The sequence below is a fragment of the Cyrtonyx montezumae genome, unplaced genomic scaffold, assembly GCF_038088225.1.
Source record: "Cyrtonyx montezumae isolate F1298 unplaced genomic scaffold, pur_monq_1.0 scaffold_1, whole genome shotgun sequence".
Taxonomy (NCBI): Eukaryota; Metazoa; Chordata; class Aves; order Galliformes; family Odontophoridae; genus Cyrtonyx; species Cyrtonyx montezumae.
The window spans coordinates 5351117-5369037 of record NW_027071825.1 but is presented as its reverse complement, the minus strand read 5'-3'; the positions used below and the strand labels follow the sequence as shown (position 1 = coordinate 5369037).

Genomic DNA, 17921 nt, shown 5'->3' with positions numbered 1-17921 from the left:
CCCTCCCGTGTGCCGCCGGAGCGGCGGGCAGCCCCGCCACGGCGCGATGAGCTCCGAGTGCAGCAGCTACCTCAACGCCGACAGGGTGCTGGTGAGCGGCTTCAGCTGCCCGCGGGTGGGAGGCGATGCCCGCGCCGTGTACTGCTGCGGCTTCCAGGACGTCAAGTACTGCTGCGATGACCCCCACAGCTTCTTCCCCTACGAGCACAGCTACATGTGGTGGCTCAGGTACGGAGGGCTGCGTCGGCAGGGACTTGTGTGTGGGTCTGTGCCTGAGGCACTTTGAGACTTCGTGCCCTCGAGGTAGAGCTGCATCTGCTGCCGAGAGAGTTCTCCTTATGCCGTGGTGGGTTTGAGGCTGGATCCTTCTGTCTGCTAGTTTTCCTCTTGCCCAGGGAAGTGGTGGGGTCACCATCCCTGGGGTGGGTTGGGCTTGGGCCATCCTGGAGCTGCTCTGATCACTTTAGTGCTCAACGTGTGGAATAAGGCAATGTGTTACACGGTGCCTTCAGTCTTGGGCTCGAAAGCCTTCAGTTTGACAGCCAGCACTTTGCAGATATCTGTGTTTCTGGCTACAGGTTGACAGTGCTTTTATTGAACTGTCACTCACTCAAATTTTTTTTCTCAAGTTCAGAAACTGGCAGTTCTGAGTTGATGTAGGGTTGGTGTTATTTATTTTTAGCTACATTGTGTATGTTGAAATGCATCTGCATTACTTTAGACCACTTGCTTGGTTTTCTGAGTGTTGTCCAATACTCCTTGCCATCAGTGTGTTTAATTGCTTGGAAAAGAGCTCAGGATTGCTCAGATCTGATGTGTCCTTGACTCCAGCAGGTTGGTAAGGTGGTACTAACCCTTCTTAGTGATGCTGACTGCTTTACACAAGTTTGTGACCGAGAGCAGCTTCTCAAGGGCAGAAAATCTAAGGAGGTGGCTGGGGATGGTGGCCTCACCAACAAGGGACCTGACCCTTGAATCCAGGTGAGGTGAGTAGGGTAGGCCTGGCCGTGGTGGGCTAGGGACAGTAGCCAGGATCAGACACAACCCTGCAGCTGCTGGACAAACTCACAGTGGTGGCACGTGCCTGAGAGCAAGGTGGAAAGTTAAATGAGTGGGTCAGGGGCAGGTCTGGAGATGGTAACCAGTCAGATACACCCCACTGATCCCTGCTAGGCATATCCATAGTCACATTTGTGAGCGAGGGCCTGGATGAACAGGATCTGTGGCCAGGTGCAGTATAAGGGCCTCACTTAAAAGTAGCTCATTGGGGAAGGAGCAGCAGCCCTCAGAGCAATTCCAAACAGATCCAGCTGTGCAAGCTTGGCACTGAGCTTGAGCACCCAAGGCCTTGATGCTGTGTTTATCTCTTGGCTTAGTGGTCTTAACTAGCTTTTTCGTAGACATCTGCGCTGCACATGTGGAAGTCAGGTGTACTAGTCTGTAGTTTCTGAGTTTCACTCTTGAGCTGAGTTGCATTTCCAGTCCACTTGTCCTTTGGCAGTGACCTCATGTCATGCCTTGGACAGCAGTCCTACAAATTTATGCAGTTCCTTCAGTGCTTTGCTATCCAGTGCTGTGGACATGCATTCATTTAACCTGTCTAATATAGTCTGGTTTGTCTGACACTGAATGTGAGATTCTCCCAAGTATCCTCATCTGTAAAGAGTGACACAGAGTTACTCAGCTTCCCTGCTGTGTGATTGACATCCCCAAGTGTGCTTTTTACCCTTTTCTCGTCAAATAGCCATGTTATTTTAAACTTTAGATGGAATAATTTTTGGATAGTCTGAACATTTTGGCCACAGGAATCCTTTTTAAGATGGCAGAACAACAGAAAAATGAAATATAAATATTATGCTCCTGCACTAGAATTGGATAGTGCAGTGAAAGCAGATACAGCTTCATTTTTTCAGAAAGTACCTCAAAGAACAAAATCCTACGAAAGGCTTTAATGAAGCACCTCTCTGAAGATCTCACAGAGATCTCTTAGGTTTTGAGAAGTGGCTGCTAAGCCTCTATCTGGGTCAGAAATTTGGGCTGTGACTTTGATGCTTCAGTATTAATTCCCTTTTTCATTATGGTGGTCCTAAGTTCTAGCTAAATTCTGCCATAGCTGTCTATCCATCGCAGAGAAGTGAATAAATGCATTTACCTCTCTAAGCAAAGTTACTGAATGGTTAGAGATGAGAGCTGACTGCATAAGTGCTTTCCCAGTAACAAATGAAATGACATTTTTTATTTAGACACTACACTGGAAGCTCTGCAGTCTATTAGGACCTTGAAAACTAAATATTTGCACATAATGATTCCATTGGGTGCTTAAAGAAAACATAAGTAACATTTTTTCAGTGTTCTGGTGATCACTACCTTGCTCGTCTTCACTTCAGTCTGTTGCTTACATCAGGATGTCACAACTACAAAACTAATTAATTCTTCAAAATAATTCTAAATAAGAATCATTTGAAGAATTATTTACAGCTTATGAGGGCACAGACTTAAAACTTCAGGAGTTAGCCAAAGCCAGGCAAGATAAGTCTTTAGGCTTAGGATGCTAAGGATGAAAAGAAAGCTGAAGATCCTCTGAGGAAACCTTTGCAAGCTTTTATTTACTCCACGCGTCCTGCATCTTCCTCTGCTTGACTTTGCCCATTAATTTGAAAGCAGTGGCTGAAGGCACCACCAAATGGTTGGTGGTATCTTGGGGATTACTTCTGTTTGGAGCAGCAGTTTGTTTCTGGCAGCTATTGTGTTCTTGTGTTTTTCCTGCTGTGGGAGACATGCTGCCAGACTGCTTGGCAGCTAGCTCTGATGGAAGCAGGTCTTGGAGAAAGGCCTGGACAAACTGAAGCAATTGCCTCTTATAGACCTTTAGGGTTTTTTGGTTTTGTTTTCCCCAAATCAATACTGTCTGGAGTATATTTAGAACTATATACTGCACTTTGTGAAAATGAGCCTTCTTTTCCCTGGCCATTCCTGCAAAAACTGATCTTTGGAGAGTGTTCCCTAACACTTGTACTTCAAGCAACTCTGACACTTCATGCTTTTAAACATTTTTATCTATAACATTAGTAATTTCTTGGCAACCCTTTCATTTGCTGGCTTTTAAGATCAAGTGACTTTTTTTTTGTTAGTGGCCTAGGTCCTCTTTCAAGCTTTCTGGATGGGCTGATCTCAGTGAAGAAAAGCAAAGGATGCCTTTTGACTCAAGCCACACATGCATGAAGTAGTGAAAGGGAACATCAGCATAAAGAGGGGCATGTAGAATTTATCAGAAAGTTATCTAGCTTCTGAAACCACACACAAAAAAAAAAGATGCTACAGAACACCAGTGAGCAAAGAAACAGCTTCACCTTCAGAACTATGTGCTGTGCATGGACCTGCAGTCATTGTGACATCTGCGTTACCTCCAAAACTGGGTGGAAAGGGAGAAGTGTTGAGCAGGTGAAACCTGTACCAGGTTGTGATGCTGTTAGCTTCAATCGGTACCTTTGTTTTAAAGCCTTAGAAATACTGTGTTACTCAGTTAAGTTGATTTTGCAAATGGTATGGCTTCTTTCGTGATCAAACGGAATTACAGTATCCATTCCAAATCCTTATATCTTCTAAGTTTCATAAAGTATTATTTTACTAATCCTTGGGCAGGCAAAGTATAGCTGCTATTCAGTTAACACTTGTAGCACCACAGTGCCCTTTTGCTTTAACCAAGCTTTGCTTAGCTGAGCAGATCTTTGGGAGTTTGGTTTGACTTTCCAAAAAAGCAAGTCTTGTTTCTGTCTGCTGGTCTGTTATTGTGTTGGCTTTGCAAGAAAAATATATAGCCTATCACTGCAGCAATGGTATTACGAACATTTGTTTCACTCAGATTCAGATGACTCATGAGCTTCCTTTTAATCTTTCAGTGGATGGTACTGCATTTGCTTAGCCAATATTTAAATTGTTCCTGGCTGTTGTTGCTGTGGACAGATTAGTTTTAAGGACTAAAAATAGCAATAGGTGTTGAGCCTCCATTGAAAGAGGTGTTGATGACCTACGTGGCAGCCCTCCCCACAGCAGTAGATGGAGCCCTGGGAGCCTGGTGGCAGCACAGCTTCAGCTCATATAGCCTTTGGCTGTGCAGGTGAGTGGCTGTGCTGCAAGTGTGCCCATGGCACTGTGTAACAGCTGTCAGAGATATTTGTAGCATGCCTGCGTTGTTGTTCTGTGTAGAAAACCTTGGAAGAGTTTTGTTTATGGGTCTTCTGTCAAGCTGATCACTGCTTATGTTCTGAAAGTTGCATAAATGCCATCAGGATTCCTCCCAAGCCTTTGCAGCTGTTTTTATGCCAGATCATTGTTTTGAAGGTGGGTGGGTAAGCTGTTAGTGCTACTGAGGCCACAGCTTTGGGCAAAAGCAGCTTCTTAGTTTCCAACTAAATATCTGTGCTACCAGAGGACTGATCTTGAAGATGCAACATGAAACTTAAGGACTGTTTTGTGGACTTTAAATACCCACTACTTAAAGATGTGAGGATGGCAAAATGCTTCTTAACAAAGGCTTTTCTAGATGGATATGCAGCACCATAGTAATCCTTGTATAAGCTAGGGCACTTATTGAAGGGCTATCTTTATTTTCAGGGAAGAGTGATCATTAAAATGATGGCTTTTCTCGGTATTTTGTTCAAGAACTATCAACTTAAAGTATTGTTGTCTTAAGATGCTTCAATGTTCAGAGCTAGAGAAGGCATTATAAATTCCCCTGAGATAATTCAGTCATTTAAGGAACAACCCCTACTCTCAAACTTTAACCCAGAATTAACCTTTAAGAAATGAATAATGCATTCTAAGAGGGCTGATATTTTCAGCACATTGAGAATAATCTGGTATAAAAAATTGTATGTACTGTTTTCAAACAAACTATGTCTTAATTTGGGTTGGTTTAGGAGGTGAAATCTAAAATTTTGTGGTGACAATTTCCATGTTTTGGCTAAGATCTTTTCATGTTGCTGCTGTGTGGCAAGCATTGTTAGTGGTGTGTAACCTATTATGTAACCTACAAGTCTTTGAATTGTAGTAGGAGAATATGGGAGAATTCTCCAGGAACTGCTTTTCTTACCTATGCTTTGCAAGTTATAAAAAGCAACTTGCACAAGTTCTGCAATGATAATGCCAGTGTGTTGTGCTGTGCAATAGCATCTTCTGCCTCTGCTTGGAGGAGAGCTACAAGTGAACAAACAGATGCCTGAACAAAAAAAGAATATAATTAGTATGTACCCAATTTATTCTGCTTTATTATTATTACAGATTTAGAACACCTAACTCTGCTTAACATTTGGATAGGAGATGGTGTATTTGTCCTGCACTGCAAACTGTTATTTGAAAGGAATCTTAGGTTAGGGCTCAGAAAAGCAAATAGTAGACTGTATTGCAATTGACCCTTTATTTTGGCATGGAAATATTTTATTATGAAGACCTGAACAGAAGGATTAGAGATAAGGAAACTGATTAAAAAAAAAAAAGTATGTATAGTTTCTTACTGAGTGACTATGGAAGTGGTATAAAGCAGCTTTTATCTGGCAGGTGTAGTGGCCTGATGAAATCTGTTGATACAGGTTACAAAGAGCAACAACAGTGACTATAGTACTTTTCCCATTCTGCAGTGCTTGCTGGGAGAACTAAACGTGACTTTCACATTTGTTATCCCATTTTTTATGAACATGTCAGCCTTGGAGTAATAAGTCTGTTACAAAGGTATGCTTTACTTAAAGATCACTACTAAGTCTTTCTTGCAATTGAAGTGTCAGTTCAGACTGAAAATACAGCTTTAATAGCAAAGGTTGAGGAATAGGAACTTAGGTCAACTGCCTGCAGCTCTGGAATCCTTATGTGTGCATGTGATCTTAGAGCTTCTTCCAAATTGGCCAAAATCCTGCTAAGGAATTGCAAAAATTGGGGGAAGTGAATGTTAAAAAAAAAAAAGTTTGCATTAATTTTCTTGTTGAAATGCCTTGACATTTTTTTCCTATTTCTAAAGACTATTGCTAATTTTTCTCAGTTTTTGCACAGATGGGAATGCTGCATGAGGTGCATCTTTCAAACTGTACTTTTAATTGGGAAGCATGGGGCACATGTTCTAGAATTTTCCAGCTGCCTATCCGAGAGTGTGCACCACACTGGAGGAGTTTGATTTCACTGATATAAGTTGCTCTATGAAGTTACCACTGATTTTCATAAACATCATTTGAATCACACTAAGGAGTACTACACATAGACAGCATTAAATGTCAGAGGGCTGGGTGTTGAACCACTGTGTAATGACATTGGCTCTTCCGAGGACAATGAAATAATGCCTCTACATAGATATACAGATATAAACATACACTAAGTGTTGAGCTCTAACCTTTTGCACATTAAAAATAGTCATTCCCATATCTGAGCACGTGTAACCTCCAGGCACAACTGTGATGTCTATTTTAATGGGTATTCCAGTATGTTTGTACACTTAATTTGTTTGTTTTCTCTCTTAGTATTGGAGCACTTGTGGGCCTGTCAATAGCAGCGGTGGTCCTGTTTGCTTTTATCATCACTGTGTGTGTTCTCTGTTATTTGTTTATCAGCACAAAGCCACGCAGCAAACTGGATACTGGTTTAAGCCTACAGATGGCAGGTAAGGCTGGTTGTTATTGACATACAGTATCTCCTGCACTTTATTATAAACTTCCTTTATCTTGTTTTGTTTTCCAGAGAATGCACATTTTGGTTTAAGAGCATTTTATAGGGCTTTCAGGAAATGCAGAGTCTCTTTTGGGGTCTACATAAGCTAAGCAGGCTGCCAAACTGAAAGTCACACATTCAGCAGACTGCTACTAATCTGCAAATTGAAAACTTCACACTTATTCTGGAGAAAGGCAGCGGAAATAGGCCCTGCTACATAGGGAAGCCTAAATAAACTCTTAGGTGGAGTGAACAAATTGTCTAGTGAGCTCTTATAAGATGGTGGTATTCTAATTATAAATTAACTTTATAATTTTGAATGTCTTACTATTCAACATTTTCTCTCAAGTTTTCCTTCTACTGTGTCAACTTTTAAGCCATTTCCAGTGCAGCAGTGCTGTTTTTCTCCTGGTCTCTGTTCTTGTGACAGACATATTTGGCATATGGTAGACTGGCAAGGAGGCAGGTGCTATTACATCGCTGCTGCCAAGTGCTTCCATCTTTCCTTTACAGACTTAACCCCTGCTGTAAAACTACATCCCACTGTGGCATTACAAGTCCTTCATTTTTTTTCCCACTGATGATTCAGTGTTCACATTCTGTCTTAGTTCCAGGTGTTAGGACTCAGGATGTTGAGATCTCTTCTCTCCTAACTATCTCTGATGCTGTTTTGAGCTTAATTCAGATTGCATTGCTCATCCTATTTTCACCTATTATTCTGCTTTTTTGATTGCTCTGAATGCTGATTATTTTACATCCAAGTTCTGATAGTATTAGTTGCTGATGACATAGGCTTCCAAAAGTTGAAAGCCTATTGCTTTGCTAAGGATGAGAGGTCTCTGTAAGACTTGGAAAGATTTCTCTGACAAGACTGAGCGCTTATCTTCACCACTTGGGTTTCTTCTGCATGGAAGTCATGAAAAATCTGAGTCTCTTATAGAATGGCTGGTAAGCTACTTCCAGGCCTACGGGTCAATAAAAGCAGCTTCTGTCCTGCTCTTTCAGTTCTTTTTTTAAATTTTATTTTACATCTGTAGGCAATTATAACAAATTTTAGAAACTTCAGAATGAGCCTTGGAATGAAGTGAGTTTTACTTGTGAACTCATTACAGTCCTGCTTTTTCTTAACTAAGGTGATCTTGCCTTTAGATGGCTTTGCTTTCCTTTAAATCATAAGCTTTTATTTGCGTAAATGGATTATCCCCTTCTGTATATAGGGAACTAGCACATCCCCAGACTGCAAGGCTAAAACATTTAGGGAAGATGAGGAGAACTGAGGAAAGATTTAATAGTTATCGGGGGAGGAGTGGGACCAGTAAGGCAGGAAAGTTGGAATCTTTCTGAAAAGCAAGGAGTGGCATTTCTTTCCTGCAGAGAAGTACTGCAGAGGTACTTTTTTCCTGCAGAGCCCTGTACTACAAATGCTTTGACATGACTAGATGGAAGGTACTGTGAAGGCAAAAGTAACAGATCATTTCTGGAAAGGAGTGAAGGTCTGAGAGTTCTGATCTGCTTTCACAAATATGGAAGTTTTTCTTGCCATTTCTTTTAGGAGTCTGACAGCATAATATGAATCTTACTTACACCTCAGTGCAGCTACCTTAAGTAACTCCTCTTCATCTTGATGTTTATTTTTCTAACACAAGTATGCTAGTAACTGCAGCCTCTCAGAGGCTCAGGAATGAAAAGTGGAAGGATTGTGGTTTATCCCATCCTTTAACAGCTGTGAAGGAGGATTCTAGGAATTGTTTTTTTCTAGTGCAGTGAGTGCGTCTGTGTATTAATACACTTGTAACTAAAGGAAGAATATTTTTGCTTTACAAAAATGTTTTTTTTTTTTCAGACAGTGAGACTAGAGGGGGCTCTATATGTTAAAAAAGAGGTACTGGATGGATTCTACTGATGCTGTAAGGAAACAGGTATAGTAAGAACATTCTATTTTACTCTACTGTATTTATATACCCTCTGCTCTGTTCTATATGTGCATACTCCCTTGCAGAGATGTGCCAGAGAAGACTACATTGCCTTGATGTTGTTATTGCACAGAAAAGTATCTATAGAGAGACTGGAAGAGTATTTCCACAGAAATCTCTTTATTTACTTGAGCACAAATACTACTTTATGATTGTATGCTGAAGACTACATTCCCCTGATGCTGTCTGTCCTTTCTTTCATGCTGTCTGAGCTGCCCTAGACCTTACTAAGGCAACAGCCATTTTAAGTTATTATTCAAAAGAAATTTTTCAGACATTAATTGGTAGAAGGACTCCTATGTGACCAAAGGTAAGAGCAGTGAAATACTTGGTTGGTAGTTTAGTCATGTTCTTCTTCTTAATGTTTCTTATGATTGCTGAGTCCAGTCTGATATAGAAACAAACAGGGTTATCATGCAAAAAAAAAAAAAAAAAAAAAATTAAATAAAGCCTCATATACTTGATTTCTATGCCAAAATCATGCTTGAAGGTCAAACTGCCTATGGCGCAGATAATGCAAAACAGTATTTAAAGTATACTGCAATACAGAAAAATTGTGCTTTAGACTTGAGAGGAATTCATGAATAATGCAGATGACTTCAGACGGCATGAAACGTTCATTTCCCTTTCTGCAGGGAGGATGAGAACTCATGGTTAAACATCCACAGAATGTAAGAATCCATGCCATAGATCAGCATTATCTTTCACAGAAGACTAAGCAAGTCTGTTTGCTCAGCATTTGCTCTTAGATCAGCAGGAACTAGAATAGAGCAGCTAGGAACTTTCAGTGAAGGTGAGAAGGGGGCAAGATCTTTTTTGAATTTTAGTGAATAATCAGGATAAGGATTGGTGGAAAAATCTGGCTCTAATTGCTTTTTTTTTTTTGGTTCTGTTTTCATGTTGTCTGCTTGCTGCAGATTTCATGTCTTCACTATTCTGTGATTGTCCTTCAGTAGCTGCAAACTAGTGCTGTGAGAAAGCCACACATGACAGCTAAATTTGACATGCATACTTCTGGCAAATTCTGTATTTATGTTAATGACAGGACCCCTATCATACTGCTGCTTATGTAGTGTACTTTAGGGAAAGGAGAGGGGCCAGGGAACTGAAGGCATTCCTTTAAACCTGTCCATAACTACACAGGTTTCATGGTAATAATCCAGACTAATCTTTGTCAAGTTAATTTTGCCTGTCAGTTAGGTGGGAACAAATGGCTATAAGTCATAAAATTAGGCAAAAGTTTCCAATGCTTATCCTCAAATATTTTTATAGGGAAATACATTGTAGTAATATTTCAATTGAATATGAACAGCTTGACTCAAGGAATTAGAGAGCATTGTATAAAATTTATGGTGACAGCACCTTGAGGAGGATTGAAAGACTTCGGGGGAAGAAACTACCATTCAGTATTGTCTCAGTATCTTGGAGGAGTGCTCTGAAATCAAAAAGGTGAAATGCAGTACAGATAGAAGCAAAATTCTGTACTTATATAAGACTTTATTTTTTTTAACCTGGAGAAGAATAGCTGGATAAACAATGGGGAGGAAAATACCTTGGGAATTTATAGCTCATTTTTAACAGCATTGATGTTCTGGGCCCTTCTTTTACTCTGACATAATAAGAACGGGAGCTATTTACAGGATGTAATGTAATCATTTACTCCAGTTAGTGCTGGTAGTACCTGTAATACAGCAATGCTCTTTAAGTGTCGATTAACCTAAAAAGAGGGAAAAAAAGAGGGTTAAAGGTTTTGGAGAAGCAGAACACTCTTAGGCTGGCTTAAGACTAGAAAAGAAAAAGATGAATGACATTGTTCTGATAAGTAAAGCAGAAGACTGATTATTTTCCAAGTCACAGGCAAGTTACGTCATAAGCTGAATTCTGTATTCAATTAGATCCAGATTTAGTAAAAAGAAAATCTTGCAGACTATAAGAGTAGCAGAAATACTAGAGTAGGCAGCTAAGCAGTGTGTGGAGCTTTCTTTATAAGGAATCTTGAACAGACTTTTCAAAGGTGAAATAAAGTAACTTCAGAGTTTTCATGTCTGTGAGGGCTGTCTTAGCCCCAGGCAACCTTAAGCTGACACCAATAGACCCTAGCTCTTGCTGGACTGTGTCTTGGTCTGGGAAGGAAATGTCTGTCAATCTGCTCTGAGTAGAGATGGCCTTGAACACTGTGTCTGGGCACCTATGAGTGTGTATCTTAGTCTGGAGAGAAGGTGGTGGGCATAATAGGAACATCTGAGCTGCCTTCTGATTGGTATTTAATTAGAAATGATGTATGAAGAGATGTAAAAGCCTGAGAAAGGGTACAAATCTAGGTTTATATTTGTCTTGTGCATTTTGATTTAAGTTGGTCAGGATTGTGTAACCATCCTCAGTATCTAAAGGAAAAAACCTAGGATCTACAAACAGCATTACTAATAGTTCAGATAAGCAGTATTTTTTGCAATTAAGTAGTATTGAACTGATGTTCTAGTCCAGCTACAATGCTCTTTGCTGCTAATATTCACCTATCTCAAAATCCAAGATTTCACACTTCAGGACTTCTGTCAGCAGCTGAATGGGCTGAGATTTTTCTGGCCAGACTTCATTATGTCTGCCTATCTAGACAAACATCTGCTTCTCAACCTAGCTGTGCCAACAGCTGTTGTGTTTCACTTTGGAAGCAATCTTATTTTCATGCACAGTAGTAATTCCTTTGCATATAATTTTAAATGTAATCTGGAATACTTTGTTTTCCTTCAGGAATAGAGGTGCACATTGTGTCTAGCTAAATAAATAAATAAACAAGAAGAGAAATGCAGTTGAGTGTTAGTGGTACATTTTTCCAAGAAGCACTGCATAGAAATGTTAGATGAACTACTTCACTAAGTCTTTCTATTTTTCTAGTCTTATTCCAGCAGCGTTGTGCATGAAGTCTCTATGACATGCAGGAAGAAATCCCCTGCTACAGAACAGAGGAACAAAAGCAGATCTACCCATCCACTCCTAGAGGAGGCATTTAGTGTTCAAAGCTGCAGTGATTACTTTGAGTATAATTCTTCTCGTGATAAAGGTTAAGACTATAGTTAGATGCTTAGAAGAAGTAATCCCAGTGAAATGCAGTGAGCTGTGTAGTTGGTTCTGAATTTGTAGGAATTCCTTAACTCTGGTATTCATCAGAAGAAAACTTTCCCTTGTTCAGTTTAATTCTTAACTGTGCTTGTTATTTTGCAGGAATGGAACTGCATCCTTCACATGACTGCTACCAAAATAAGTTGTAGACAGAACCAAGTGGCTTCAAGAAATTTCCTCAGCCACAAGGATAGACTGTGAGCCACAAGAACCACACCAACTCTTCTAGAGTTATTTCCTGGCTGCTACAGTCACAGCTGATAACAAGATGCCAACTTGAGGCTGTGTCAGGACATGCATTTCTGTATGATTACTGTACTGGGAGGTATATTTAATTTGCACTAGCTACTGCTGCTAGTTATTTTCATGCAAATTGTTGTCTTATGCTGTGCAATTTCAGTGATATAACAGTTTTCAGGCAGAGAGAGCATCATTAGTTGTACCCTGTTGACCAAGCTTTGTTTAAATTTTCCTTGTGTGCTGTCTTCATGTGATGTCTTTGCATCATTAGTATGATCTTTAATCAAGTGTGATGGTTTGGTTCACAAATATGTGAATGCAGTACCTCAATAAAATCTGGCATTCACTTGTTGTTTTTTCTTAATTCATCACTTTCTCCAACTTGGTTTCCTCAGAAAGTTATCGTAGATCTTAAAATTATTGTGTTGAGAACATTTCCCAGCAAAATGAAGTTAATTTTAAGAAAGGAAAAAAAAAATATCAAAGATCAGAAGGGAAAAAGATAGATTTTTGCCAGTTTATTTTAGTTTTGCTGTTTAGCTTCCTTCAAGGATTTCAACCTTTGGATTCACATAAATATATTCTTAATTTTACTTCTGGTTTAAAATTTAAAATTCTGTTAGAACAAAATAGATAACTGAAGTTGTTTAAATTTCATACAAACCTGAACTATCAGTCATGATTTTTAAGTTATAAAGTAGCAAGATTTTTGAATGCTGCAGACATCATGAAAGTCCTTAGTGACCACAAGAGTGTTGTCCACAGATAGATGTGTGCTAGTAATCTCTATATTCGTCTATATAGCACATGTGTATAAAATTTCTCTGTAGAGAAAGAACCTATCTGTGTATATCCTAGGCCATAAGTCTCTCCAATATACTAAAATTTACTTTTTTTGTTACTTTATGGTTCTGCTACTTCTTTATAGCCTTCCTCTTTATTCCTATGCTTTTTTTCCAATATCTTTTACAAGAACTCTTGGAGAGCCTTGCTTTATATACAGAAGAGTACATTTTGATGGCGGAAGCAATGCAAAGTTAGCTGAAGAGACACAACTTGTAGGAAACAACAACTTCATTTTTCCCTTTGCTAGAAAGGAAGATGGTGTCAAGGGAAGGATTGTGGGACTATTTTTAGCATTATCATGTTCTATCATCTCTTCTGAGCTGTTATTGAGCCAGTCCAAGAGCATCATCTAGAGGAGAAAATGGGCCAAAGAAGGCTCAGGCATTTGTTGGCTGTGGATGGACCTCTGCACAGGGGTATGGAAGTATTAGTGGACCAGGAGTATGCTGTACTTTGAAAAGCATGACCTCAAAGGGATTGGGGACAGGGAAGTTCATACATTACTCACCAGCATTGAGTGTGTCTCAGTTGTTTTTTCTCTCAGTTACTCTCTTCCAACACGCTCAAACAGATCAGGCCCTAGTCTGGCTAAATCTGGTGCAAATGGGTTTAATGTAGGGAATTGACCTCCTCAGCTTTGATATAAGGTGAAGTCTCTATCAGGTCCAAAAGTGTATGCAGAAGTTGACTTGCTCCAAGAATAGAAGGGAATGGGCAAAGGAGAGCAGGAAGATAATTAATGTATGTTTTTGGTTCTCATATTTTATATATTAATCTGGCTTCCAGAGATGATACCTTACAATGAAGTGGCCCTTAGCCATTTTGTCCCTCTGTGTTCTTCCTCCACTTTTATGCGGTGTGTAGCAGATACCTTTCATATATACAAGTGAGGACCAAAGAGTACCAAAATGGCTTGCAAGTAATTTTCAAATAGCTGTGGAAATCAGGCCATAGGTTGGAACTCTCCTGCCCAAAGTTGTTGCTCAGACCAAGGGAAGTGCTATGTTCTTCTTGTTCCTGATGACTACTTGATTCTGCAAACAAATACAAGGTAAGTACCTTTCCCTTAATGAATGCATTTCAAAATGGAATCATTATTTTTCCCTAAATGCATCAACCACAGAAATTTCAGTAAATTGAGTCTGTTCTTTCTACAGTACTGAATCAAAATGTCAAACCACCACAACTCAATTATAGGACAGGAAATAAAGCAACAGGCTGAATACCGGTAAGTTATTTATGAAATACTTCAAATTGCTAATGCTATAACTACCTGTGGGAAATGACAATAGACAAGAGCATAGATTTGGATGTGGGAAAACTAACTCAGAGCAACTTGTCTGCAAAGTTAGAGAATTCAAATTTTTTACCCCTTCTGAGCTCTATAGATCAGTTGCTACCTTTGGTCTGTCACTGTTTTTACTAGAAAGTATTTTAGTTGCAGAGAAGTGAGGGGAGGGAAAGAAAGTCAGAACTCATGTACTTGGATTTTAAAACACGTAGAGGAACTTGTTATTTTTTCAATGCAGTTTTCTTTTGCACATTGTCATTCTTAAAAAATAAAATCAGTCATCCCAAAATGCATAGTGTAGAGAGTATTGCAGGTAAAACATTTTTCTTTGTGTTTCTGAGAAGATATAAATGCCTTGTTTTACTGATGTTGAGAGATAAGGTGCAGTAACTTTAATGTTGCATGAGGTCAGATCTCATTGCTTAATATTGAATGAAGAGATGAGTGTTTCCAGTAAGATAAATATATTTATTTATGAGGGATGCAACAAATTCAGAATCTCTACACAGCTACTGAGACAGCCTGAGTAATGTGTAAATGATTTCCCTAAAGTTCTGAGGGGTTTTGGATCTGACTCCTCACTTTGCTGGTGATGGGTGGCAGATGCTGAGAAGATCCCTCCAATGCATCAGAGCTGTAGAGCTTGCTCCACTAAAGGAAAATAATGTTCCTTGCAGGTCATCTACCACTAGTGTTTCATATTTATCAGCTTGGCAACAATAAGTGATACGAAGAGCTGAAGGTTTCTCAATAGTAGTGGATTTCAATAAAGTAATTTTCTTACTCAGAAAATTACAGTATCTTAAAAACAAAAGAACAACAAAATTGGTTGCACTGAGCAGTCACTAAGTAGTTTTAGTCAAGAGATTTGGAATAATGCTTTTACTCACCAAGTAAATGCTAATTATGAGCCAGCTAAAAATAAAAATGTCACACATCATTACATTTTGTGTATCTGCATACTTATTTCTGGAATAGCATGAGGAAGCATAAAATATTCCAGGACCAAGAATAATGGAAGTGCAGAGTTCTGTTTCAGTGATACAGTGGGACTAAATTAAATCTTGAAGTTGCACTTGAGGTATTCAAACATATGGAAAGAATTCCCTGGCAAGTTGTTGAGCTGCATTTGAATGACTTTCTGCACCTACTGTTAATTCCACAAAGTAACATACAGGAAGAGGGGAACAGAGGAGCAAAAAGTATGCATATTAGGAAGGAATAGTGTTCAAAAGGATTGCTTGTAAAGCAGATACAAGATAACAGAAAGCCTGTTGTAGGCATTTCTCCTTGGTTTATCTAGTAGGTTATACCAGTGATACAATCTGTAGGTCTGTGTTGATATTCCCTGTCAAGACACTGGGTAATAGACACCTAAGTTCAGCTTTATCACTGTGGTTCAGGCTGTTAGGACAGAGTTGTGAGGTGCAATGCCAGTGATATACTGACTGTTTTCTTGAAATATTTGAAAAGCACAAAGGAAGAGAAAAGAACCATTTTTGTCTCGGTACGGGAGACAAAATGGTTCTGCACTTAGAGAACATGGGGCTGCACTGATTGCTTTATGTTAGCCACGTGCAGCTGACAGAGCTTCTGTAAACTTTAAGGACAATGAGAGCATTAGAGTCACTCTCGTGACTTTCTTTTAACAATAGATCACACAACAGCATGACAAGTGTTCACACCCAAACATTCACCTACTGCTGTATTTTTCTGCTTTCTAACTCAGCAACAGAAATGTGAGAGAATTTAGGTGAAGTTATTTCCATTTTTCTTTTTTTTTTTTCTGTTGTTTCTGCATCAAGAGAGAACAGTAGTAGTGCCAATTTTCAGTCCCACAGTAACAGGTGATTCAGGAGAAGTGCTTAGTATTTTGTTGTCTGGCCCATCTCCCCTAACGCTTACACTTCTCTACTTTGTCCTTTCCTTTCAGGATTGCCACGTTCAGTTCAGTAACTAAACCTGTGGGGTTTGAGTGGAAAACATTATACTAATTCCAGGCAAGTTTCAGAATGTGGACTCAATCTGAGTTTATTTAAGGTAAGTCTTGAAACCAATTTGAAATCTGAGTATTTTAACATGGACTTTCCAGACTAGGATGAATTGGATCTCACAGTATCAAACGCATACAGTAGCCTTTTATAGAACCAGTTTTTAGGAGCCAGGAGGACTGTATATGTTTAAGGCAACTGGAGGGAAACACTCAGGAGCACACATTTCTCTGACAGTTAAGGAGCAGATTTACAGTACTGTTGAGCATAAATTAAACTTGAGAATTAGATCAATGCTTGTTCATAGTTTTGTGCTGGGTAGGAGCATAAGTTTTTAAAATATATATCTCCTATTAAAGCAAAAACATTGTTACAATCATTGTTTCTTATTTTAGCATATGGAAATATAGTTATTGCATGGTGCAATTTATGTTATTGGAAGCAATTTAAATGTAATCACATTGCTCTACAGAACATACTAAATATGTTTCTAATATACCAAGAATGTTGTTGGCTTTTACACGAATTTCATTTTCAAAACACAAGAACTATAGACACAGAAATCTTGAATGTCCTAAGTAGCCATTTGTTCTTATTGTTAGCAGCTTTATGAAATATTCCTTGTTTGTATTGAAATGATCACTTCTCACCTCACTGCTCCTGCTGTGACTGCTGTTCCCAGGAGCTCTGAACATCATATTCTAAAGCTTAAGAGTGCCATCAGACAGGACTACAAGCATTTATTATTCTTCTGCTATTTATACTGTATGCTATTCTGCTATTTATATTATGTCTTCAAAATTCTTTACTCTGTTAGAAGACACTAAGCTTCCTGACTAATGGGAGTGCACAGGCAGTGGAAAAAGATCTGTGGCAGTATGGGGCAGCTGGGCAAAGGCTTAGAGAGGGTGCCACGAGGGATTCAGATACGTACAGACTTTTGTGATACTGACATTGTGAGGAAAGTAATCTGGCTTTTCCTGTGAATCGCTTCTTCTTGCTGCTCTGAGTTGTGCAGGAGTGGCAACAGCTCTTGAGCTGCCAAAGCCCCATAGCAGCAGAGTTCTACTTCATACCTGTTGACTCTGTTTTACTGCGTATCTGCATTCCTGGTAGATGCTGTTTGTAGAGCTGGACCTCCAGGGAAAGATCAATGGGCAGATCACTAGAGCTCACTGAGGTGAGATGGTGTAACAGGAGAACTGCTCTTCCCTGGGCAGCAGCAGCGCTCCTGCAAGCCAAAGCTTTGCTGATGCATGTGACAAGCAGAAAATTGGATCCTCCCTGAATACATTGAGACTTTTTTTCCTTTGAATGTACTGGCGCTGAACAAAATAATTCAGGGCTACCTGGCAAGCATGGCATGTGGCAGCCTAATTAATTACCTTTGTTTTTCACAGCATCCTTCAGAGGCAAAATATAACAACAAATAGTTGGCTACTGGAATTTTCAGCTACGTCTGAAAATTGTGGAGTAGTTTAAGTGGATGGTAGAGTATCTGAGCAAAATTATGCTCTCTAGTCACTGCTCTGAGACCAGCTGCACTGGGCTTCAGCTTGCACTGGAACAGTATCTAACATTTTTCAAGCCTATGTTTAAACTCCTAGGAAAACACTCATTTGACACACGCTTGGATGGTGGCCTCGAGCCTTCTACTGTGCATCTGTGATTCCAGAGAGCTTTTGTCAGGGCACAGCTGTAAGCAGAATGCACCCAAGGCTACCTTCCTATGCACCAGTGTATGGAAAGAATCAGCCTTAGTTCTTTCAGAGT

General features: G+C 39.5%; 1 protein-coding gene across 1 annotated transcript; it reads left to right on the top strand.

Moving 5' to 3' along the window:
• The first annotated feature begins 46 nt into the window (after positions 1–46).
• SHISAL2A (shisa like 2A) lies at positions 47–11929 on the top strand. The gene is made up of 3 exons (XM_065739071.1): positions 47–228; positions 6504–6643; positions 11883–11929. Exons 1-3 carry the CDS (start codon positions 47–49, stop codon positions 11927–11929), a joined length of 369 nt encoding a protein of 122 aa, XP_065595143.1.
• The last annotated feature ends 5992 nt before the right edge of the window (positions 11930–17921 follow it).

Coding starts and splice junctions, on each gene's coding strand:
- SHISAL2A (XM_065739071.1), top strand. CDS start 47: ATGAGCTCCGAGTGCAGCAGCTACCTCAACGCCGACAGGGTGCTGGTG. Junction 229..6,503: donor AGCTACATGTGGTGGCTCAG/GTACGGAGGGCT, acceptor TTTCTCTCTTAG/TATTGGAGCACTTGTGGGCC. Junction 6,644..11,882: donor TTTAAGCCTACAGATGGCAG/GTAAGGCTGGTT, acceptor GTTATTTTGCAG/GAATGGAACTGCATCCTTCA.